Below are 26650 nucleotides of genomic sequence, written 5' to 3' on the forward strand. Positions count from 1 at the left end.
CATTTTTGTAGTTGCTTTACGTACCCCCCCCCCCCAAACACACACATATGTACTGTAAATTGATCAATTGCTTCATGTAATTTGTGTGTTTGTGTAATGCAATTATCGAGTTTGTCTACATTATTGAGTTTGCACACACACACATAGTTGAACTGTTGAGGCTACATGTTTCGAGTTCTCTTACTGTGTTTCTTCATGTTTCTTACTATTTGTGGGCTGATGTAATTTTTTTGCCCCCACATGTAATCAAATGAATCATTTGATTGTATACTCTTCAACTGTCTCTTTATTCGCTAGTTTTCCATTTTGTTGTGGTATGTTTTGTACTACTTTTTAGGGGACTTTTTGTTCCACGTGAGTTGTAGCTTAGGTAGGGGGTTGAAATGGGTAGATTCCAGAAGCTTGGGGAGAAGGGCATTCTTGTTGTGTCTTCGAATGGAAGTGTTGATTCAGCAGCAGATAAATCTTTTGTTATGTTTGAGATACTTTATACTTCCGATGAACTTTGATAATAGATATGAATTATTTAAAAAACATGCATTGCGTGTATACATTTAATAGTACTAACATACACATTTACTAGTACTCTACAAGTAAATGTGTATTATTGGAAAGGAAATTAATTGTAAGTTGATAAGGTAGAATATCATTTGTGCATTAATTATGAGATATTAGCACAAACATTCATATTTGGTATGATATTAATTGCGCATTAAAAATGTTAAGGGCTCACCATTGTGATAGATATAGATATAGATAGAGATAGAGATAAGCATGAGTTAGATTATTATAAGAAGGTCCACCATTACCAGACACTTGAAGCAACTACACACAATGGCAAGAGCACTTGCGATGATGCTACTCATGGCCATCGCGCTGACCACCATTATGTCGGCGGCGGGCGCCATGGACATCACGGATAAGGACCTAGCGTCGGAGGACTCCTTGTGGGCGATGTATGAGCGCTGGTGCGAGAACCACAGCGTGGAACGCGAAATTGGTGACAAGACTCGGCGCTTCAATGTGTTCAAGGAGAATGCACGCATGATCCACGAGTTCAACCAACAAGATGTGCCCTACAAGCTAAGCCTCAACCTCTTCGGCGACATGACCGATGAAGAGGTAGACCGTACTTACGGTCGCTGCTCCAACATCAGGTCCAACGGCCGGAAGCGCCGGCATCAGGGTCGGCTCACGCAAGGATCCATCATTGCCCGCGAAGACCTCCCAGCTGCCGTGGACTGGCGCATGATGGGATACGACCAACGTCCGTCAGCAGTGACGAACGTGAAGCGTCAGGGGACCTGCGGGGGCTGTTGGGCCTTCGCGGCGATGGCGGCGGTGGAGGGCATCAACTCCATCAGGACCCGGAACCTGACGTCATTATCTGTGCAACAACTTCTAGACTGCGATAAGGGGAATGAGGGATGTCGTGGCGGAAACGCAGAAGGGGCCTTCAAGTACATCCACCATGGGGGCATCGAAACGGAGGCTGAGTATCCGTACATTGGCCATCAGCGTGGCCGCTGCTCGGTGCCCAAGCAGAACCGGAACACTATCGTCACCATTAACGGCTACAAACAAGTGCCGCCCAATGAGGTGGCATTGATGCAGGCAGTGGCGGCCCAACCCGTCGTCGTGGCACTCGATGCTAACTCGACGACCTTCCGACGCTATGGGGGAGGCGTCCTCGTGGGACCGTGCGGGACAGACCTAAACCACGAAATGACAGTGGTGGGTTACGGCACTACCAATGAGCAGGACTCGAAGAAACGCATGGATTACTGGATCGTAAAGAACTCATTGGGGCCTGAATGGGGTGAAAATGGCTACACCCGCATAGCACGCGACGTCAACAGTCAAGCCGAGGATGGGTTGTGTGGCATCCTCATATATGCATCGTACCCGGTGAAGTTCAAAAGGAAAGGCGTGAATGATATCATGAAGATAGTGTAACAAATGCGTATAAAGATTTGAGAGTTCTTTCAACATGCATGTTCCAGACATATATCTGGACCCTTCATTTTATTATCACACAATAATATTACCTTTATCATTGGGAAGGTAGGATGATGCATGTCCATGATAGTATATAACGATTATACTGACCGCAATATTGTGGGAATGTTTTATGGGAGCGTTTTTCTCAGCGAGCGTCAAATTTGTCATGCCAAACCAACTAAAGTTGCCATGGCAACTTTGTAGGATTTGCCATGATTGGAGAAAAAAATTGCCATATAGCGCAAAAAAAGCCGAAAAATGTCATGTTTCACAGAAAAATTGTCCTTCGTTCGAGCTTTGAGGGTGTCCGCTGGGAGGCCCAAAAATTCAGACGTTCGCTAGTTATCATTCTTGTATACTTTTATAAAACAAGGAAAATAATATCTTCATTAAGAACACGACACCAGATTAGAAAAGACATAACAATGTCCAGTTAATGCTATCTCTGTCTTCCAATTTTGGTTGCCTATAATAACTTCCAGTATTAACACATACTTCCTTCGTTTCAAAAAAAAATGTCTTAACATTAGTATAACTTTATACTAAAGTTAGTAGTACAAAGTTGAGATACTTATTTTGAGATGGACGGAGTACAACATATGCTAGTACAACAAAGATTCTTTAGTTATACAATATCAAATACTCTCTCTGAAAAGAAATATAAGAGTATTTAGATCACTACTATTTCCTTATGGAGGGAGTACTACCTCCGTCCTGATTTGTTAGGCCACCACGCATTTTCGATCATAATTTTAACAAATAAAATACAAATTATGCATAGAAAAATGAAATTATTGAAAGCTACATTCAAATACGAATCCGACAATACATATTTTTGTGACATGAATTAACATCTTGTTAGTGAAACATATGGTCAAATTATGACTGAAAATACGATGAGGACTAATAAACTCATACGAAGATAGTAAAATTTAGGTTGTGAAAGCACTTAAAAGCATTTGAGGCCCTAAAAAAATCTGACGTTAATACACAAATAAGATTTCACATGTCGCTACCGGAAAGGATGTGTATGCCAAGTGTATTGTTATTTGCCCTGTGTGACGAAAAAAAAAACAATGCACGGGTCTTTGCTGAGTCAACCGAACAGAACACTCAACAAAGGTTGTGGCGAGCACTCAGTAAAGCCGGTGCCACGTGTCCCTTGCCGCCACAAGTGATGGCGCTGTTACAATGAGGCGAGTTTGCCAGAGCATCTCATGTTGAACACTCGGCAAAGAATTTATTATCTTTTTCAGATGTTGAAAATATTTGCTGAGTACCCGACATATAACACTCACCATTTTTCTTTTTGAAAAACATCCATTTCCTTTCTTTCTCACCGTTTCTGCCCCTTCTTTCCCAAAAATTTAGACTGCTCGGCGGCCCGTTTGTCAAGTGTTGTGGGGCTTTTGTCGAGTATTTATGGCACTCGGCATAAAACAGATTCGAGTAGTACTGTGCGTGTGTGTATTTTATGTATATAAATATATTTGTCAAATACTTAACTTTTGGGCTCTATGTGATGCGCACAATATTTTACTTTGTTATACTATATAAGTGCAGCGATTGACTGGGCCGGCCTAACAACTTGTACGGGTACTGTAGTGCAAAAATATGCAACAAAAATCGAGCACTCGCTAGGAATCAAACACAAGACGCCGAATTCGTGAGTCCGCGGTGCTAACCAAGGGACAACCGAGGATTCGTGTCTACATAGCAGTGCGAAGACTTAAGAACAACAGCAACAATAGATCTTTTTTTTAAACAAACAAATCTTTTTAGAAATGAATATTTCTTGAAACGAGACCACTTTTAAAATTCATGAACGAATTTTCAAAAACTCATTTTTTAAATGAGACCACTTTTTAAATCTATGATCAAATTTAGAAAAACTGAACAGAAATTGAATAATTGAACAATTTTTGAAATTCCGAATAAAAAATTGAAAACATGAACATTCTCTGAAAACAAAAATTGAAAAGTGGGACATTTTTTGAAAAACATGGTGTTTTTTCAAAAAAAAAGTAACAATTTTAGTGGGAGTTACTTTTCTTGAAAATTCAGTATTTTCTTTGAGTGAGAACATTTTTTCAACAAAATATTGTAAATTTGATCTTTTTTTGTAAAAAGTGAAAAAAAAACCTTGAAACTCCAAAAGGTTTTATAAAGCACGAAATTGTTTTGAAATTTGATCTTTTTTGTTATTTTTGTACAAATTTCGAAGATATGAACTTTTTTGAAAAAGTTTTAAAAAAATTCCAAAGATTTTTACATAACACACTTTTTGTCGACATTCCAAGCATTTTTTTGAAGAAAAAAGACTTTTAAAATTCTGAATTTTTTAGATGATTTAGAAATTGACAATTTTCGGACAAGAAAAGAGAGAGAGAAAGAAACAGAAAAGATAAAAAGAAAAATAAAAAATAAAAGAAGCAAAAGTTAGTTCAGGAACCTGCTAGAAGGTTCCTGAAACCAGGACGAAGGAATGGGTTAAATGGGCCGGCCCAAGTGCGTTGTGGGTGTTGAGACATGTGCGTTTGGTCGACCGTTCTTGCAAAATGCGATAGATACGCACTCCCTCAAGATTCAGTCCCAAACCCAGGGGAAGACGTCTTCCACCCGGCCATCCCTCCCATCTCAAACCCAAAACGTTTTCTTTCCGAACATCTGTCATAAATAAACATACACACCAAACACCAGACTCCGTGTCATCATCGGCATTTCCTATTCAGCGTCTTACTGCACATTTAGCAAACGAATGCACAGGCCATCCTCGAGTATAACTCGAGGTAACCACTCGGATAACTTGGCTCTTGAAACTTCTTTCTTCTTTTTTACGATTTATAGCTCACGGAAAGCCCCTGTTTTTTTCGGCCCCTGGGCAGTTTCTGGTTAATAGAAAGCCACTGTTTTTTAGACCACTTTTTGTTTATTTTTTATTTCCTTTTCCTGTTTATTTTCTTCAATATTTTTTATATTTTTCCTTTTTCCTTTTTCTTTACTCCTTTTCTTTTTTTTCAAGATTCTTGATTTTTTTAAATTTTATTAACCTATTTTCAAATCAATGAAATTTTTTCAGATTGAATGATTTCTTTTCAAATTTTAGGAACATTTTCAAAATCGACAAACCTTTTTCAAAACAATTATTTCTTTCAAAATAGATTAACCTTTTCAAATTTGATGATTTTGTTTCCAAATTCATGAAATTTCTGAAGTTTGTGAAACAAATTGAAATCTGCAAAACTTTTTGATTTTCTTGCTATTCTCTTAGAAGAAGTTCATATTTTCATAAAATCTAATGGTTGACCGGTCCGTGACTGGTCAAACACGATCCGACCTACAAAAAGGAATGTGATCAAGCGACTAGGGAGAGATTGCCTTTTTCTTGGGCCGGCCCACGAGCAGGGCGCACGGGCGCCAGCAAACCTGTTCTGGTGCTTAGGGCGCTGAACGAGGAGATCCCGTTATCATCATCCTTGCAGCTTTTTTTTTTTTGAAAAATGCTTGGCTTCATTCGGTGGATCGCATGCGAGCATGCATCTGTCATCCGTGCGACGCGTGTCTTTGTCTCCCACGTGGCCGCTGCTTGTTGCTCCCTATAATGCGTTTCTGCAGCAAAGTCTTTGTTGCAAAAAAAATTATAACAATACCTTGGTTGCAAAAAATTAAGTTGCAGCGAGACCTTATTGCAAAAAAAATTAATTGCAACAAAATCTTTATTACAAAAAAATTAAATTGCAATAAGACCTCTGTTGCAAAAAAAAAAAAACTGTAACAAGACCTTGTTGCAAAAAATCTGCAACTTGACCTATGTTACAAAATTTTCTGCAACATAACATGTATTGCAGAAATTTCATACAAATACGACATGTGTTCAATGATCGAAGATGACGCTCGGCCACTCAATCCATCATATATCGACAGCTCGTGAGGCGACGGATCTTTTAAAATGATCCGCTGGCCAACGCGTAGCAGTGTCTTTTTTTTAGAAAGTATCTTTGCAAATCTTCAGTGTGTAGTTCGGACCGGCGAAAGGAAATCACTGGTTTTCTTTTATGGAAAGAGCCCACGGAACGCGTCTTCCCCCCCTCCCATCAGCCCAAACCCAAACCCGCGTCCTCTTCTCCATACGCGCCATCCCTCAAGATTCAAGATTCAAGATTTCCAGCACTACAAAAGGCGGCAGAGCGCGCACGCGTCTTCGATCCTCCCATCCCAAACCCGCCGCCGGCGCCTCCCAGATCCACCGAACCCTAGCCAGCTCCCCGCCGGCCGCCATCTCGATGTCCCATGGCCTCCTCCTCCATCCTCCCCATGGGCTTCAGGTTCAGCCCCTCCGACGCCGACCTCATCTCCTTCTACCTCCGCCCCATGATCGCGGGCGAGCCCCTCCCTGAGCCCGTCGCCAGGTTCCTGCACACCGCCGATGCGTACGGCGCAGATCCGGCCGCCCTCGTCTCGGGCCTCCTGCCCGCGGTCCCGCTGGCGCCCAAGACCGGGGCCGAGCGGCGGTGCTGGTACTTCTTCTGCTCCGCCAAGGCCCTGTCCGGGCACGACAAGCGCAGGTCCCGCGCCGTCGGCGGCGGCGAGGGCACGTGGCACGCCGAGAAGGGGAGGGCGGCCGTTCTCGACGGCGAGGGACGCGTCGTCGGGTACAAGCAGAGTTTCAGGTACAAGCCCGTCCATGCCAACGGATCCGTGGAGGCCGTGTGGCTCATGGTCGAGTTCAGTGTGGCTCATGATCGTCAAGGAGATGATGAGAAAGGTGAGACAGTTCCAGTTCTTTGCAAGGTCTACCAGAGCCCGCGCAAGCCCCGATCTGCGTCCCTCCCGACGTCGCCGGCATACAGGAGGGGGAGGAAGAGGAAGGCCGGAGACGACTCAGCTCCGGTGAAGACTGTGAAGCGGCGGCTGCTTGTCCCTCCTGCTGCACCAATTCCGCCGCCGGCCGTCGAGCCATAGCCAGGCTTGTACACCTGCTCGGATGGCGTCTCAGTGGACCAGCTTCTTGATGATCTCATGTCCGGCCTCACGCCTGATCAAGTCTTGGGTGACTTCTTGATGCCTTTACCTGAATCAGATGTCAATTGCAGCTTCTCCATGGCCAATGAGAATTCTGATCAAGTCTTTCTGGGTGACTTGTTGATGCCTGTCCCTGAACCAGTGGTCAACTACAGCTTCTGCATGCCCGACCATGCCGGTTCCATGGTGAGCAACTACGGCACCGTCCTCCATGGTGGTTCAGTCACACCCCTTTTTCACAATTCTGATCAATTTGACTTGTCGGTGCCCATCATCGAACCACTGCCAACTGACTTGCAGAGCCAGACAGCAATGCTAAATTTCAGCTTCCTGTCGTGTGCCCCGTATGCTGGAATTTGCGATTCTTGGACAGGAGGCGAGAGCACGGACGATGAAGCGGCCTCAGTCAGCTGGTATGACTCTGCTCAAAGCTCACCGGCAGTTCCAACCGAGTGGATGATGCAATCACCATTTGCCACCCCATATCTATTCTGAAGCTGACCAGCTTCGTATTGTCTGTGTTTTCGCTACCCCATGGATAGGATACATGCAATCGCCGTTTACCCCAAGGATAGGTTACATGTTTTTGTAGCTTGTACCAAGGTTCAAGACCTTGTTGAGTTGGCTGATGGTCGATGTAGTTATGGCTTATAATGATCTGGTTACGTATGTTAGTATACATTGGGGAGGTGTATTGTCATCATTAACTGAATCTAGATGTCTGTTCAATCTGAATTTAGATGTTTTATTATTCAGCATGTGCCTGCTTGTGATTTCCTGTGTTGTAAGCAGTAATTAATACCCTTTAGCTGCTGTCTTTGATCCTACTGCTGGCTCATGCACTTGGGATCCTTTGCTGTCTGATAACTAATTAGTGTAGTACGTATTTGGATCTTAATTAGAATGCAATGCTTTTCTAACAGCTGGGCGAGAAAATAATGGTACTGAACTCATGGAAAAGGAAAACAATGAAATTTACTAGTTACAGTTTGACATTGTTCTAGCCAACTCTTTCAGCACGCCTAACGCTTCAGACCGGGACTCCTGGTTCTATCATTCTCAAACCATAAGTTTATGGAATATTGGAGACAGAAAGTATTGGTCTTGGAAATAGTTTCTCTCTGTATATTACTCACACATTATTTCCATCTCATTTAGGTGGAATTTTATGGTGGGCCTTTGTGCTGGAGCACTCTTACAGTTCCTGCATCTTCCGGTAGGATCTTTGATCAGCAATTGGCGTCCTTCCTTGTTCTGGTTCTAACTATTAAAATAGTTTTCAATGTTTTGTTTGCTCCTTGAACAGGCAAAGGTGCTTATTGTAATGGGCAAAAAGTTCATGTCTGGTCAACAGACAAGGTAGCCTATTTTCTCGTGTACAACTGTACAAGAACGATATGAGCACACCTGTGTGTGCCTGCCATGAAAATAGTGTTAGAGTACGTAATGGGCCTAATGGCCTGGACTGGCGGTATAGCCCGTTAGTCTTAGGGTTAATTAGAGATAAGGGTCGCTTTCTTAGGGGTCAAGTAAGCCTTGCTTGGGAGTCAAGTAAACCTCTCTATATATAGAGAGATGTATCAATCTAATCAAGCAAGAATTAAGAAGGAAATCCCTTCCATCTTGCCCGGCCGTGGGCAAAAGGCCCCCGGCCGGCCCTCTCGCGCCCTCCTTCTAGCAGCGCCATAACAATTCCAGTGACCGTAGACCCAATGTACCTGTTCATTTAAGTATTTCAGGAAGCAGTCATAATGTATGTAATACAGATTGTTCATGCAGCAGATATGAGCCAATATAAATTTGTTCAAGGAATTTACTGACGTTACTAGGGTAAGTGAATCTTCCTGTGATTAAAACGGTATCACTGTGTGTTCACATGCTTTTCTTCTTTATGTTCTTTCCTTTATCCTTCTTTGAAATGTACTTTCTTTCAGGGAGTACGAAGGCTAGGCTCTGCTGCTGCTGATCTGTCCCATGTTGGTCTAGGCATTACAGAAGCCTATTGGGAATAACAGCTTAAGCGATGTAACAATCTCTTTTGGTAACTCGGTTTGGATATGTCCCATGATCCTTTTTGCCCCATGAAATTAGATGAAATTAGATTTGTGAAATAATTATCAGTTTGGTTGAAAGTGGGACTGGCTTATTTGGTTATATTCAAACCTTACCGCATTTTTATCCGGGTAATGTTCATGTTTATGATAGTTCTTATATTTCTGGATTCTCATAATTTGGTTTGAAAATTCTAGTGGTAATCTTAAAGGTTTCATTGAGCAATTTTGAGCTAATTTCTGAAAGCAATTGATTCCGTTTTCTGTAATCATATGCAGAATTTGTGTAGTAAAAGCCTAAAAGGTATCAAAGTGATGTAAATATTCTGAAATGTATTTATTTAGCATAGTCTTACTTTCAGTTTTATAAATTTCTGACAGGCGCCGCAGGTTAGTATGCTGAAAATGCCTTCTCATGTTTTGCTAAAACTGTTACACTGCAGCCGCTCGCCCGCAAGGGAAGATAGGGACTGAAATTGTACCATGCTTGGGCTCAACCCCACCAGCTTCAGACCAAATGGCTGCACCACTGTAGCGATGCCCAAGTTGGTTATGTTGGACAGCCAGAAACTTCTGTAATATCTCTATTAGCTTTTTTTTAACAGCTCTAGCTGAATGTTTTGTCGATTTGGTTTGAACTATGATTGTTTGCTTAATCTTTCCAGTGAGACAATTGAGGAGCGATGAGAATGTACCGACAATATCCTAGCCTGCATTACTAATAAACTATGCTTCTTCTGCCATATATTTCCTTTCTCTGTTATTATTTCTGTTTGGTTGGCAAACAGCGTTTGGTGTTTTTGCAAGTAAGTGTTGTTGTGTTAGATTTGTGCACACTTTTCAAATGGTTGACGATCAATTCATGTTGGGGAGATTTCACATGAATCTGTTTAATTCTTGCATTCCAAGATGGAACTGGGATACCATCCTCTGGCTAAATGCATATCTTTCTGATCTTTGTCATGAATCGGCGCTTGGTGCTGAAGCAGAGGATAGTCAGAACCACTGGATTTTCTCATATGCTTGGTGCAGAGGTACCCATTTGCACAACATCTGGAAACTCACAGGAGTTAAAGATGAGTAGGCAGGGTTTGGAACAACTTTGATACCAGCGTATGGTCAAAATAACTATAAGCTGTTCCAAATTTAAATCATAGCTTATTTTTTTAGGGAAAAGCTTAAAGATAGCTTAATTTCACAGCCCCTTATTTTCGCTTCCCCAGCTTATCTATTCCGCATACATACAGTTTCTGACTCTGCCTTCCGCTGAAGGTTTTCTCTTGCAGTCATCTTATTCTGAGTTGGTGCCTCCAGAACTTTACAAGCAAACAAACTTTACATGTGCGTGCCACTCTTTTTTTTAAAAAAAAATTCCTAGTATTACTGAACTTCCCTTGCTATAATTATCCTCTCATGTTGACAGGAAAACTGAATGTGCATGTCATTTCTTATATAATTACATATACATATTACGAAATGTACCTTGCAGAAATTGATCTCTGATATACTGCTTCATTATTTGATACAAAGTCGAATATGTATTTTTAGAATCTTAGGATAGCCATTCCCTATATCCAATACAAGATGTTGCTACTTACACAAAGGAACAAAGTGGCACGTGACATTTATTTAGATCGTTACAAATTCATATCCAATACAAGATGTTGCCCACACATGTGTGGATCATTGTGCTAGTAGTAGTACAATGTATTGTGAAAAAGAAAACTCTTGAACAAATAGGTAGTACATGACTACATGCACATAGATGTGAAAATAAAACACTGGTCTGATCAGCATGTGCCATCTGCGTGCGATGCAAAGCTCCAGATCTTCATCTGTCATACCCTATGGACGATCGGATGCTGTGAGTCCAACACGCTTGGAGTCAAAGATATCCGATTTCATGTATTCCATGAGAATAGCAACAACGGTTGTGATCTCTCCGCCGTTGCTGAGTTGTCTGGCATGGGAATCTGGTGTGCACCTGTAGCTCACGTAGCACAGCATCTCCATCCACACTTGAGAGATGAGGTCCAACATGTCAGCACTTGTAGCAGGTGTATCTAACGTCATGTCTATCAGCTTTTCGCCAAGCTGAGATGCTCTGTCAAATGTTAAGTTCTCTTGCAATGCCTCGTTAGTCTCCTCAGCCGAACAGTTAGACCGAGATGGATCATGTTCCAGTGTCTGAGCAATCTCAGGAGTATCGAGTGCTTTCCCACGCTCCCGTATTAACCTGACCAGATCTTCTGCTGAGCTATACTTGAGACAGTTGATCACCTTATTGCACAATTCGATATACCTCTGGCGACTAGCATTGTTGGGCAGCATGTGTGGGCGTGCGGCGAGCAGGAAAAACATGTAGTTGGAGAGCACCTGAATCGTGTCAGCAAGAGCTGGCCGGGGCGGGTATCTCTCATCGTGCCAACTGAGGTAGACATGAGTGGCGATGTGCCACACGAGGATGCTCTCGTCCAGTTCGATGCTCACGCCCCAGCTGACTAGTTCCTCTTGCGGTATTCCCATCCTCTTCAGTGCCGCCTGGCCCCGTGAGTTTTGGATGTGATCTGGGCTCTCTTTGATGATGCTCACGCTTCGCCGCAGTTGTCTGTCAAGCAGATGGCTGAAATCTTCTGGGACTGGAATGGACCGAGTGTAAACCAGCATGTTCCACAAGTCCTCACGTCCCATCCACCTTGCGATTTTGCTGCTCCGATTGTCCCTGCTATCGGTGCACAGGTGGATAAAGTTGTGCTGCCCCATGGAGCCCGACCAATACCGCAATGGCAGTCCTGCATTTGACATTGCATAACTAAGGAGAGCCCGGGGCAAGCTAACCAGATACAGAAGATAGCTGCAAAATGTCTTCTTAACTAATCCAACGCAACTATTCCCACCATACCTTTGAAAAGGCTGAATTGTTAACACAGCTGCTTGTGCCCAGCTGGAGAACATGGCTCGCAGCAATGATGTGATCTCCAGGATGATGGCGCCAGCCAGCAAAACATAGGTGCCAGCGACATCTACTGCGTTGTACTTGTCACCATCTTCGTCGCTGAATCGACGCAACAACATGAATGCGGTGATAGTGGCCAATGGCGACATGACATGGATGCAAATCCCATACCAGGTGTGGATCACCGGGGCCTTACTGTAGAAGATGTCGTACATGATCGAAAGCTGCACCTCGGCCATCTGGTATAATGAGCTCCACTCATATTCCAGCACTGTCATTCCAAGTGCGACAAGAGGCAACGGTCCCTTCAACAAATGCATAGGGAAACACAATAGCTGGTGAGCCGGCATCACTCCGTAGTTGTGGCCTGAAATTATCACAGAGACACCGCGATTTCTGATATGCACAGTGCCAAAACTCTGATAATTCTTGCCCGATAGGTTACTACTGCTAGCACGCTTGAGCGCCCATACTCTCTCCCCGTACTTGACAACACCAACCACAAACATCAGGATGGCAGCCTGACGGAGCAAAGTCTGATGGAGCACAAGAGAGGACTCATAGAGGACATAGCCAGCTGCCAGCACCTGCACCGCAAAAATCTGGAGGTGTCGCATCCACAGCCGGTTGTCTTCGATGGAGTATGCGGTGATGTTGTCCTGGCCACCAAGGTGAAGCAGCAGGAACGGCGCCCAAAACGCCATCAGCTGGTGCTCAGGCAAACTCTGACTGCCGATCACAGACATGTGGCCCAAAACGTATATGGCCGTCGTGTCGGCGAGCTGGTACGCCAACCAAACGATGGCTCTGAGCATGCCGGAGTCTATGAGCGGACGGATCTCTGCCGTGATGAGGAGAATCACCTGCAGCGTGAAGCTTAGCAGCACCAGTGCCTGGATCCCCCATTCTTTCCAAAACACCACTAACTCCTCTGCTCCTCTGGCCATTAATTACCAAGACGATTAACTGGAACTGGGTTACAAAACAACAACAACAACAGCAACAACCAAAATGATTAACTACTCGAAATCAAGTGGGTTAAACAACAACAACAACAACAACAACAACAAGCTAGTAAGTGTACTTATGCGCGTGAGATTAATGTAAAACTAGAAGGGTCAGAACTTACATCTCGTATGTAATCCGTCGGCCTGACATGGGACAGATCGATGTCAGGCAATCGATTGGTTCACCGGCTGCTGCTAGCAGGAGAGAAGAGAGTTGCATCGGGGAGAATAATTAGTCCTCAACTACGGGATGACTATGCGACGCGATGTATTCATATGTACACCCGCTAGTCAAGTAAATAATCACCGGCTGCTGCTAGCAGGAGAGAAGAGAGTTGCATCGGGGAGAATAATTAGTCCTCAACTACGGGATGACTATGCGACGCGATGTATTCATATGTACACCCGCTAGTCAAGTAAATAATCCAACATCAACAAAGATAATGAGAAGACCCGGTCCAATCTTTGCTAATAACCAAGTCCAGGGAGCTCGATAACCTCAAGGTATACTCAACCACTTTATTTTTTGTTTCTGGGGCTGTCAAAAGTTGTCACAGGCGTGATAACCATCGACTTGCTGGTTCCAAAGATGACGTGATAACCACCAAGCCACCTCTTTGGACGTGCAGATTTAACTTCTTTTTATTTGATTACTTACTTACTCTTTTTCAAACGGCTTTGCTTTTTCTCTCTTTTTTTAAGTTTTTCCTTTTTCTCATAAATTTTTGATAAATTTTGATCGACTTTTTTTCAGAATCGATGAACTTTTTTTCAAAATAAATGAACCTTTTCTCCAAACCAATGGAACTTTTCTCCAAACCAATGATTTTTTTTCTTCAAAATCGATGAACTTTTTCAGAATCGATGAACTGTTTTACAAATTCAATGAATTTTTTTCAAATTCGGTGAACTTATTTTAAATTCATGAACTTTTTTCATTTTTGTGATTTTTTTCAATGGTACAAACTTTTTTGAAAATATTTAATTTCTTTAAATTCGTGGTTTTCGTGAATGCCTTTTCAAAATTACGTTTCCTTTTATTCAAATAATTATAGTGGGTATATAATAGTACTGACTGAATGGTAAAAAGAGCTCTGTTTCTAGTAGAAATTAACAAACCGAGCTTGGTCTAGTGGTTAACTCGTGTGGGCATTCACAATGGCGTTCGGGTTCAAATCCCACTTCTCTTCATTATTCATTATCTCTACTCCTAATGGACGAGTTGGTGAATCGTCTTCGCGGTTTATTTTTGCTGGGTTTTTTTCGTCTTTCCTCCCACCACCCCCTCCCACCCTGGTCCGCGGTTTATTTTCGCTGGTTTTTTATCGTCTCTCCTCCTACCACCCCCTCCCACCCTGATCCATCGGTTTATTTTTCTCTCTACTCTTTATTACAACCAGAACTTTCCTAACGTATAACAAATCATGGATCTAACTTCCTTAAATTATGCAAATCATCGATTCCTTTTATTGGTTCAATTTGTCTTAGGAAACAAATAATACATTTTAATCTAACTTCCTTAAATTATGCAAACCATCAATCGATTCCTTTTATTGGTTCAATTTGTCTTAGGAAACAAATAACAGATTTTCAATAAATAAATAATACATTTTAATCTAACTTCCTTAAATTATGCAAATCAATCGATTCCTTTTATTGGTTCAATTTGTCTTAGGAAACAAATAACAGATTTTCAGGAAACAAATAATACATTTTAATCTAACTTTCCTAACTTATCTAAATCAATCGATTTCTTTTATTAGTGAAATTTGTTTTAGGAAACAAATAACACACACGTCACAACTTTCCTCCCAATAAATAGTTTCTTAACATTTGCAAACTTTCCTAATCAGACACGTCACAAACGGGCAGGTACTGATATCACGTTACCAAACAATAAAACCCCATTTGCATAAAAATCAGTTCAAAAATCCTAACTTTCCTAAATTTTTACCTTTCCTTGATAACAACCAATATTTCCTTGATAACAATTCCTCCGCCATATTTTTCCACGGCGGTGTCGAGGGCATGGCGCAGCAGCTTACCAGCGCTAGAGCAGCGCATAGCAGCAGGAAGCAACACATAACAGGCGAGGCGAGCGGCCGACGGTGGAGGGCAGAGATGCGGTCGGCGTGGCTGAGGGGGCGGCTGGGAGGAGATGGCCACGACTGGAGGCGGCGCGAGGCAGGGGCGCGACAGCGGGGCGGGCGAAGGGATAGGCGGCAGTAGACGGGGCGAGCGCAGCCAGCGAGAGTGTGGCGCGCGGCCAGGGTGTGTGTCGCGCGGGGCACAGTGGTGCGGTGGCTGCGGCGAGCGCGACGGCAGCGGCGGGTGCGACCGACGCGGTGTAGCACGGGCGTGGACATGGAGAGGGAGTGGCCCTGCGAGCGCGGAAGAAGAGCGGTAGGCTCGGGCATGGGCGTGCATAGGAGCGGGCATATGCCACGGGGTCAATCCGAGGAGTTCGGTGGCTACCCCTGCAATGGCCATGGCGGACGGCGGTTCTCGGCCACGGCGAAATACCCAACGAGAGAAAACGAGAGGGGAAACAGGGGAAAGGCAAGAGGAGATCATGGTGGTGTCAATGGCGCCCTAGGGGAAGACATGGGAGCTCGGGGCGGCGCGGATCGAACGGCAATGTCGCGGTGGCCCAAGGTTGAGGAAGACGGCAGCGACATCGATGTGGGGGTGCTAGACTTGATCTCGTTGGTGCAGACGAAGTAGCGAAGGCGTTCGGAGCTCCTCGACAAGCTCCTGGCCCGCAGGGAGGGCAGTGGCCATGTGGACGGGGTCGGTCATGGTGGTCGTGGCGTCTGACTTCGTCTAGATCGATGGGATCGAGCGAGCAAGGAGGAGAAGTGGATTTGGGAGGGGCGTCGAGGAGGAGTGAGGCCATGGGGGCAGGGAAGGAAGGCGTCACCCTTATCCATTCCCCTTCCATGCTAGCAAGGTGGTCGGGCGGGAGCCCGGCTTTGTAGCGACACGGCTCGGGGAACAGGAGAAGACGACCGCGCGGGGACTGGACCGCTGAGCCCGTTCGGTGGCAAGGCCCGGGGGTAGGGTGAATCCCCTTTTACATCGTCCTTTTGGTTTTTCAATGTATTCTAATCTGTTTCTCCTTGTTAACACCATTTTCTACTTATTCTTATCAACTAAATGATCTCTACTCCTAATGTCTCAGTTGGCAGTCTCCGTTCTGGGTTTATTTTTGTCCCACCTCCTGAGTGAGGGAGAGGGGAAGAGAGAGTGAGGAAGAGGGAGGGAGAGGGTATTGATATTGAACTTTTAAAGTTAATGTGGCCCCGTTGCAACGCACGGGCGTTTTTTCTAGTTCATTATAAAGGTGACCTTTTTCCTTCGCGGTTTTGCTTTTTCTGTCTGGTTGATTTGATGGGCCGGCCCAAATCGTGTTGTCTTCGAGCGCTAGGGGCGCGGACGGACGCCTGCAGCGCCGTCTAGGGGGACCTCCTATTCAGTGGTTCAGCGCCGATGAATCAAACTGCCGCTTACTGCGGCACCTTGGTGGGCCGGCCCACGAACACATAGAAGCGGCGAAAAAAAGTGGATGCTACAAATCATCCAGATGATTTCTCAAGGAAATCATCCGCCTAGCCATCCGTCGGATCATCGTGTTGGTGGTCGTTCGATGCAGCAACGCCACAACAGTAGACCAGCTCCAACGCAGCGCTACTGGCTCTCCGGCAAAGCTCCACTGCAGCACTGTGCGGCGTGTCTATAGCTCCAACGCAGCCCGACAGCGTCCGGCGAAGCTCCATTGCAACCCCGGCGGAGCTCCAACGCAGCACCGATGGAGTCCGGTGAAGCTCCAACGCAGCACCGAGGGAGTCCGGCGAAGCTCCATTGCAACTCCGGCGGAGCTCCAAGGCGGCACCGCGGACTCCGGCGAAGCTCCATTGCAACTCCGGCGGAGAGCCAACGCAGCACCGACGGAGTCCGGCGAAGCTCCATTGCAGCGTCGTCTATGCTTCCGCCGGAGTTGAGGGAGATTCCCCGACGCACCGTTCCGACGAGCCGCACGACCACCCTTAGAGTAGCAGTGGTGTTGTTGCAAAAAAGCAGCAGCATCAAACGTGCTCACCACAGCCTCCTCACTGTCAGCACTGGTGCCGTTGCAACGCAGCACCGTCGGTGGCGACGACCAGAGTTGAGGAAGATGCTCGTCACAGCAATGGTGCTGCTACAAAAACATGGATTGCGGCGTGGAGTGGCAGTGACGAGCAGGAACCTTACAGCTGTGCTGGCCAGAGATGCCCTCTGCCCGACCTTGCTGCAACCGCGTTGTAGCGTTCCCGGTGTCGACCTTCGCCTGCTTGCATCAATGGCAGCTGCGGGCCATGCATGAATGCCGTAGTAGTGTGGCTGCTTTGCAACAGGGGTGGTGTTGCACTAGTACAAAAAGGGCCATTTGTCCCGGTTCGTAAGGGCCATTTGTCCCAGTTATTGAACCGGGACTAAAAGGTCGTTACTAAAGCCCTAGGCCTTTAGTACCGGTTCTTACACGAACCGGGACAGATGGGCCTCCACGTGGCCAGTGCGGCGAGCCCAGGCAGGAGGCCCTTTGGTCCCGGTTGGTGGCACCAACCGGGACCAATAGGCATCCACACATCAGCAGCTCGCAGGAGCTGAGGTTTTTGTTTTTTTAAGGGGTGGGTTTAGTGGGTTTTGGGGGGTTAATTTAAGTGTTTCATATATTGTGTTAGTTAGCTAATTAATAGAGATAAGTGTCCTCTCTTATCTCTGTGCTTGGTCGATGCTACGTACTATACGTATAGAAAGGACTCGACACGCTAGCTAGTAAGCAAAAATGAAGGAAACAGAAGATCGTCATGAACATATGCATACAGAGAGAAGTGATATCGACCTCTCCTTCTCCGAGAGATTGGTCGAACAACAAGTTTTCGTATATCTATCTGACGCTACTGGATACATATATACAATATAAGATCTCTTACAATACAATCCCCTAATTATATATGAACTCAGGGTCCACATGGTATTCTTCGTCTTTATCGATCACGTGGTCAAGAATGAATGCCGCCAATTCCTCTTGAACTGCTCGCATACGATCTGGTGCTAGGAGTTCATCCCGCATTCGAAACATCTAATTTGAAGAAGGGGGTTGTCGGTGTCAAAACCGGCGGATCTCGGGTAGGGGGTCCCGAACTGTGCGTCTAAGGCAGATGGTAACAGGAGGTAGGGGACACGATGTTTTACCCAGGTTCGGGCCCTCTTGATGGAGGTAAAACCCTACGTCCTGCTTGATTATTCTTGATAATATGAGTAGTACAAGAGTTGATCTATCACGAGATCAGAGAGGCTAAACCCTAGAAGCTAGCCTATGGTATGATTGTATGTTGTCCTACGGACTAAAACCCTCCGGTTTATATAGACACCGGAGGAGGCTAGGGTTACACAAGGTCGGTTACAAAGGAGGAGATATGCATATCCGTATTGCCTAGCTTGCCTTCCACACCAAGTAGAGTCCCATCCGGACACGGGACGAAGTCTTCAATCTCGTATCTTCATAGTCCAGCAGTCCGGCCAAAGTATATAGTCCGGTTGTCCGGAGACCCCCTAATCCAGGACTCCCTCAGTAGCCCCTGAACCAGGCTTCAATGACGATGAGTCCGGCGCGCAGTGTTGTCTTCAGCATTGCAAGGCGGGTTCCTCCTCCGAATACACCACGGAAGAGTTTGAATACAAGGATAGTGTCCGACCCTGCAAAATAAGTTCCACATACCACCGTAGAGAGAATAATATTTCCACAAATCTAATCTGCTGACACGTTTTGGCAGCATGACATCACGCCATGGCCCGGTAATTATTTGAACCGTTTTTCTTTAACCAGCCCCGCACATAACACGAGGCGGTTTCTTGACACGTCTTGTCAAAGCAGAGATCATGTTCCCCTTATCACGGGATTCTCATCAATACAAATGTGGGTAACCCAACCGTGCCTGTTGGTATGACTCCTAGATCTTAGGTAAGTCTCGAACGGCCACGAGGAGGATGCCTGATATTCATCCCCTCTATAAAGGGACAGGGCTTTTTCTTTTTTCCCTCCCGCGCTCAATCGAATCCTTCCCCCGCCTCGAGTTCTAATACCCAAAGCCCAGGTCAGGCGCTTCGGACCTTCAATCATGTCCGGATCCAGCCTTCAAGGCCGGTGGATGCCTTCCTCCGTCACGGAGGAGGACATCAAGAAGTTGAGGGAGGCCAGATATCTGACCGCCGAAATTTCGCATAGGCTGCCCGCCCGTGGGCAGGTCGTCCCTACTCCCGAACCCAACAAGAGCGTTGTGTTCGTCTCCCACTTCCTCCGAGGACTAGGCCTCGCTCTGGATCCCTTGTTAGGTGTCTTATGTTCTATTACGGGCTGGATTTTCACGATCTGGCCCCGGGTTCCCTTCTTCACATCTCGTCATTTATTGTCGTTTGTGAGGCCTTCCTCCGCATTACCCCTCACTTCGGCCTGTGGCTCAAGACCTTTGATGTGAAGCCGAAGATGGTTGAGGGGCAGTACGCAGCGTGCGGAGGTGTTCTAATAAGCAAAATTGCTAACGCTCCATGGCCAAAGGGTTCCTTTCCAGAGGTGTCCGGATTGTGGCAACGGGAGTGGTTTTACGTCACAGCTCCTCGAAGTGCCAAGTGGGTAGCTGCCCCCACCTTTCGCTTGGGCCCTCCACCACAACTGATGTCATGGATCAGCAGGGGGCTGAGCTGGGGGTCCAGCCAAGGACGTGCCAATACTGCAGAGCCGTATCCGAGATCTCTTCGAGGGAGATTTCAGTCTGGTTATGGTAATGCAAGTTATGCTGGTTCGTCGAGTCCAGCCTTGCAAACGCTGGCCCCTCCGCATGTGGGAATTCAACCCGGAAGGACCGCGCACTATTCAGAATTTCCTCGGCATGACGCACGAGGAGATGTACAAATCATTCTTCGGACCCCAAATAGAGTGTCCGGACACTACCGAGGACGTGGGCCTGAGCTGCAACCGCCCCGCTGCCCAAGTAAGTAATCCCATGGCCGAACACACTGTCCCTTTATTTATCATGACATCATTCTAAAGAATCGCTCTTTGACCAGGACTGGATAACAAATCATTCTTCGGACCCCAAATAGAGTGTCCGGACACTACCGAGGACGTGGGCCTGAGCTGCAACCGCCCCGCTGCGCAAGTAAGTAATCCCATGGCCGAACGCACTGTCCCTTTATTTATCATGACATCATTCTAAAGAATCGCTCTTTGACCAGGACTGGATAACAAAGGTGAAGATGATCCGGTGTTCGGCCCCCCTTCCTGAAGGCTTGGACAATCCGGTGCTGGAAAAGATGCTCGAGCCAGCACCTTGTCTAGTGCCCTCAAAGGAAGATGAAGGGGGGAATAAAGAGGGCGAAAGCGGGCCTCCATCGTTGTTGGGGAACGTAGTAATTTCAAAAAAATTCCTACGCACACGCAAGATCATGGTGATGCATAGCAACGAGAGGGGAGAGTGTTGTCTACGTACCCTCGTAGACCGTTCGCGGAAGCGTTATATCAACGCAGTTGAGGTAGTCGTACGTCTTCACGTCCGACCGATCCAAGTACCGAAAGCACGGCACCTCCGAGTTCTGCACACGTTCGGCTCGGTGACGTCCTCGCCTTCTCGATCCAGCAAGAGGGGCGAAGTAGTAGATGAGTTCCGACAGCACGACGGCGTGGTGACGGTGTTGGTGAAGAACAATCTCCGCAGGGCTTCGCCTAAGCACTACGAAAACTATGACGGAGGATAAACTAGAGGAGACGGGGTTGCCGGCACACGGCTTGGTGTTTCCTGATGTGTCTTTGGTGCTAGCCCTGCCCCTCTATTTATATGTTGAGCCCTGGGGTCGAAACTTGGAGTAAAAGCCTCCACAAAGTCGGTTTCACCCGAAAGGAAAGAGTCCTTCTCGGACTCCAGGGTTCCCGGCGTCTGGACCCAGACGCCAGGGACCCTGGCGTCTGGCCCCTGGACTCCGCAAAACTTCCTTTTGCGCTTTCCAAAAACCTTGTGGGCTTTCCCCTTTGGCCCAAATAAAGTGTTCTCGTACCCAAACATTTCGGGAAACATCCGGAACCCCTTCCGGTGATTTCTGGAACCCTTCCGGTGACCAAACACTATTATCCCATATATCAAACTTTATCTCTGGACCATTCCGGAGTTCCTTGTCATGTCCGTGATCTCATCCCGGACTCCAAAAAACATTCGGTCACCAACATACATAACTCACATAGTACTATATCGTCAACGAATGTTAAGCGTGCGGACCCTACGGGTTCAAGAACTATGTAGACATCACCGAGACACCTCTTTGGTCAATAACCAATAGCGGGATCTGGATGCCCATATTGGCTCCTACATATTCTACGAAGATATTTATCGGTCAGACCGCATAACAACATACATTGTTCCCTTTGCCATCGGTATGTTACTTGCCCGAGATTCGATCATCGGTATCTCAATACCTAGTTCAATCTCGTTACCGGCAAGTCTCTTTACTCGTTTCGTAATACATCATCTCGTAACTAACTCATTAGTTGCAAGGCTTGCAAGGCTTATGTGATGTGCATTACCGAGAGGGCCCAGAGATACCTCTCCGACAATCGGAGTGACAAATCCTAATCTCGAAATACACCAACCCAACATTCACCTTTGGAGACACCTGTAGAGATCCTTTATAATCACCCAGTTACGTTGTGACGTTTGGTAGCACACAAAGTGTTCCTCCGGTAAACGGGAGTTGCATAATCTCATAGTCATAGGAACATGTATAAGTCATGAAGAAAGCAATAGCAACATACTAAATGATCCAGTGCTAAGCCAACGGAATGGGTCAAGTCAATCACATCATTCTCCTAATGATGTGATCCCGTTAATCAAATAACAACTCTTTGTCTATGGTTAGGAAACATAACCATCTTTGATTAACAAGCTAGTCAAGTAGAGGCATACTAGTGACGTTTGGTTTGTCTATGTATTCACACAAGTATTATGTTTCCGGTTAATACAATTCTAGCATGAATAATAAACATTTATCATGAAATAAGGAAATAAATAATAACTTTATTATTGTCTCTAGGGCATATTTCCTTCAGTCTCCCACTTGCACTAGAGTCAATAATCTAGTTCACATCGCCATGTGATCTAACATCAATAGTTCACATCTTTATGTGGTTAACACCCATAGTTCACATCGATATGTGACCAACACCCAAAGGGTTTACTAGAGTCAGTAATCTAGTTCACATTGCTATGTGATTAACACCCAAAGAGTACTAAGGTGTGATCATGTTTTGCCTGTGAGAGAAGTTTAGTCAACGGGTCTGCCATATTCAGATCCGTAAGTATTTTGCAATTTTCTATGTCTACAATGCTCTGCACGGAGCTACTTTAGCTAATTGCTCTCACTTTCAATATGTATCCAGATGAAGACTAAGAGTCATCCAGATCAGTGCCAAAACTTGTATCGACGTAACCCTTTTACGACGAACCTTTTGTCACCTCCATAATCGAGAAACATATCCTTATTCCACTAAGGATAATTTTGACCGCTGTCCAGTGATCTACTCCTAGATCACTATTGTACTCCCTTGCCAAAATTAGTGTAGGGTATACAATAGGTCTGGTACACAGCATGGCATACTTTATAGAACCTATGGCCAAGGCATAGGGAATGACTTTCATTCTCATTCTATTTTCTGCCATGGTCGCGCTTTGAGTCTTACTCAATTTCACACCTTGTAACATAGGCAAGAATTCTTTCTTTGACTGTTCCATTTTGAACTACTTCAAAATCTTGTCATGGTATGTACTCATTCGAAAAAAAACTTATCAAGCATCTTGATCTATCTCTATAGGTCTTGATGCTCAATATGTAAGCAGCTTCACCGAGGTTTTCTTTGAAAAAAATCCTTTCAAACACTCCTTTATGCTTTGCAGAATAATTCTACATTATTTCCGATCAACAATATGTCATACACATATACTTATCAGAAATGCTGTAGTGCTCCCACTCACTTTCTTGTAAATACAGGCTTCACCGCAAGTCTGTATAAAACTATATGCTTTGATCAACTTATCAAAGCGTATATTCCAACTCCGACTTGCTTGCACCAGTCCATAGATGGATTGCTGGAGCTTGCATATTTTGTTAGCACCTTTAGGATTGACAAAACTTTCTGGTTGCATCATATACAACTCTTCTTTAAATCCATTAAGGAATGTAGTTTTGTTTATCCATTTGCCAGATTTCATAAAAATGCGGCAATTGCTAACATGATTTGGACAGACTTAAGCATCGCTACGAGTGAGAAAATTTCATTGTAGTCAACACCTTGAACTTTGTCAAAAACCTTTTTCGACAAGTCTAGCTTTGTAGATAGTAACACTACTATCAGCGTCCGTCTTCCTCTTGAAGATCCATTTATTTTCCATGGCTTGCCGATCATCGGGCAAATCCATCAAAGTCCATACTTTGTTCTCGTACATGGATCATATCTCAGATTTCATGGCCTCAAACCATTTTGCGGAATCTGGGCTCATCATCGCTTCCTCATAGTTCGCAAGTTCGTCATGGTCTAGTAACATGACTTCCAGAACAGGATTGCCGTACCACTCTGGTGCGGATCTCACTCTGGTTTACCTACGAGATTCGGTAGTAACTTGATCTGAAGTTACATGATCATCATCATTAGCTTCCTTACTAATTGGTGTAGTAGTCACAAGAACAGATTTCTGTGATGAACTACTTTCCAATAAGGGAGAAGGTACAATTACCTTATCAAGTTTTCTACTTTCCTCCCACTCACTTCTTTCGAGAGAAACTCCTTCTCCAAAAAGTTTCCGAATTTAGCAACAAAAGTCTTGCATTCGGATCTGTGATAGAAGGTGTATCCAATAGTTTCCTTTGGATATCCTATGAAGACACATTTCTCCGATTTGGGTTCGAGCTTATCAGGTTGAAGCTTTTTCACATAAGCATCGTAGCCCCAAACTTTCAGAAACGACAACTTTGGTTTCTTGCCAAACCACAGTTCATAAGGCATCGTCTCAATGGATTTTGATGGTGCCCTATTTAATGTGAATGTAGCTGTCTCTAATGCATAACCCCAAAATGATGGTGGTAGATCGGTAAGAGACATCATAGATCGCACCATATCTAATAAAGTACGGTTATGACGTTCGGACACACCATTATGTTGTGGTGTTCCAGGTGGCATGAATTTGTGAAACTATTCCACATAGTTTTAATTGAAGACCAAACTCGTAACTCAAATATTCGTCTCTGCGATCAGATCATAGAAACTTTATTTTTTTTGTCACGATGATTTTCCACTTCACTCTGAAATACTTTGAACTTTTCAGACTTATGTTTCATCAAGTAGTGTATGATTTCCAACAAATCTGTTGCTCGCTCCATTGTTCCGGAGAACGGAGTCTTTAGTCATCTTGCCCATAAGGCATGGTTCGCAAGCACCAAGTGATTCATAATCAAGTGATTCCAAAATCCCATCAGCATGGAGTTTCTTCATGCGCTTTACACCAATATGACCTAAACGGTAGTGCCACAAATAAGTTGCAGTATCATTATTAACTTTGCATCTTTTGGCTTCAATATTATGTGTATCACTACGATCGAGATCCAATGAACCATTTTCATTGGGTGTGTAACCATATAAGGTTTTATTCATGTAAACAGAACAACAATTTATTCTCTTACTTAAATGAATAACCGTATTACAATAAACATGATCAAATCATATTCATGCTCAACGCAAACACCAAATAACACTTATTTAGGTTCAACACTAATCCCGAAAGTATAGGGAGTGTGCGATGATGATCATATCAATCTTGGAACCACTTCCAACACACGTCGTCACTTCACCCTTAACTAGTCTCTGTTTATTCTGCAACTCCCGTTTCGAGTTACTAATCTTAGCAACTGAACCAGTATCAAATGCCGAGGGGTTGCTATAAACACTAGTAAAGTACACATCAATAACACTTATATCCAATATACCTTTGTTTACCTTGCCATCCTTCTTATCCACCAAATACTTGGGGCAGTTCCACTTCCAGTGACCAGTCCCTTTGCAGTAGAAGCACTTAGTCTTAGGCTTAGGATCAGACTTGGGCTTCTTCACTTGAGCAGCAACTTGCTTGCCGTTATTCTTGAAGTTCCCCTTCTTCCCTCTGCCCTTTTCTTGAAACTAATGGTCTTGTCAACCATCAACACTTGATGTTTTTCTTGATTTCTACCTTCGTTGATTTCAGCATCACGAAGAGCTTGGGAGTTGTTTCTGTTATCCCTTTGCATATTAAAGTTCATCACGAAGTTCTACTAACTTGGTGATGGTGACTAGAGAATTCTGTCAATCACTATCTTATCTGGAAGATTAACTCCCACTTGATTCAAGCGATTGTAGTACCCAGACAATCTGAGCACATGCTCACTAGTTGAGCGATTCTCCTCCATCTTTTAGCTATAGAACTTGTTGGAGACTTCATATCTCTCAACTCGGGTATTTGCTTGAAATATTAACTTCAACTCCTGGAACATCTCATATGGTCCATGACGTTCAAAACGTCTTTGAAGTCCCGATTCTAAGCCGTTAAGCATGGTGCACTAAACTATCAAGTAGTCATCATATTGAGCTAGCCAAACGTTCATAACGTCTGCATCTGCTCCTGCAATAGGTTTGTCACCTAGCGGTGCATCAAGGACATAATTCCTCTGTGCAGCAATGAGGATAAACCTCAGATCACGGATCCAATCCGCATCATTGCTACTAACATCTTTCAACACAATTTTCTCTAGGAACATATCAAAATAAACACGGGGAAGCAACAACGCGAGCTATTGATCTACAACATGATTTGCAAAATACTATCAGGACTAAGTTCATGGTAAATTTAAGTTCAATTAATCATATTACTTAAGAACTCCCACTTAGAAAAACATCCCTCTAATCTTCTAAGTGATCACGTGATCCAAATCAACTAAACCATAACCGATCATCACGTGAAATGGAGTAGTTTTCAATGGTGAACATCAATATGTTGATCATATCTACTATATGATTCACGCTCGACCTTTTGGTCTCAGTGTTCCGAGGCCATATCTGCATATGCTAGGCTCGTCAACTTTAACCTGGGTATTCTGCGTGTGCAAAAACTGGCTTGCACCCGTTGTAGATGGACGTAGAGCTTATCACACCCGATCATCACGTGGTGTCTGGGCACGACGAACTTTGGCAACGGTGCATACTCAGGGAGAACACTTTTATCTTGAAATTTAGTGAGAGATCATCTTATAATGCTACCGTCGATCAAAGCAAGATAAGATGCATAAAAGATAAACATCACATGCAATCAATATAAGTGATATGATATGGCCATCATCATCTTGTGCTTGTGATCTCCATCTCCGAAGCACCGTCATGATCACCATCATCACCGGCGCGACACCTTGATCTCCATCGTAGCATCGTTGTCGTCTCACCAATCTTATGCTTCCATGACTATCGCTACCGCTTAGTGATAAAGTAAAGCATTACAGCGCAATTGCAT

The 26650-nt window shown here is 44.7% G+C and overlaps 1 protein-coding gene and 1 pseudogene across 1 annotated transcript; both read left to right on the plus strand.

Annotated features, from left to right (window-relative positions):
- Window positions 1–834: 834 nt before the first annotated feature.
- LOC125517231 (ervatamin-C-like) lies at window positions 835–1997 on the plus strand. The gene has a single exon (XM_048682413.1). The coding sequence runs from the start codon at window positions 835–837 to the stop codon at window positions 1954–1956; it is 1122 nt and encodes a 373-aa protein (XP_048538370.1). The 3' UTR covers window positions 1957–1997.
- Window positions 1998–6235: 4238 nt separating this feature from the next.
- On the plus strand, window positions 6236–7894 carry LOC125516320 (annotated as a pseudogene).
- The last annotated feature ends 18756 nt before the right edge of the window (window positions 7895–26650 follow it).

Source organism: Triticum urartu, chromosome 6 (genome assembly GCF_003073215.2).
Source record: "Triticum urartu cultivar G1812 chromosome 6, Tu2.1, whole genome shotgun sequence".
Lineage (NCBI taxonomy): Eukaryota > Viridiplantae > Streptophyta > Magnoliopsida > Poales > Poaceae > Triticum > Triticum urartu.

Bases quoted from the DNA above. Each gene is read 5' to 3' on its own strand.
- LOC125517231 (XM_048682413.1), top strand. From the start codon at position 835: ATGGCAAGAGCACTTGCGATGATGCTACTCATGGCCATCGCGCTGACC.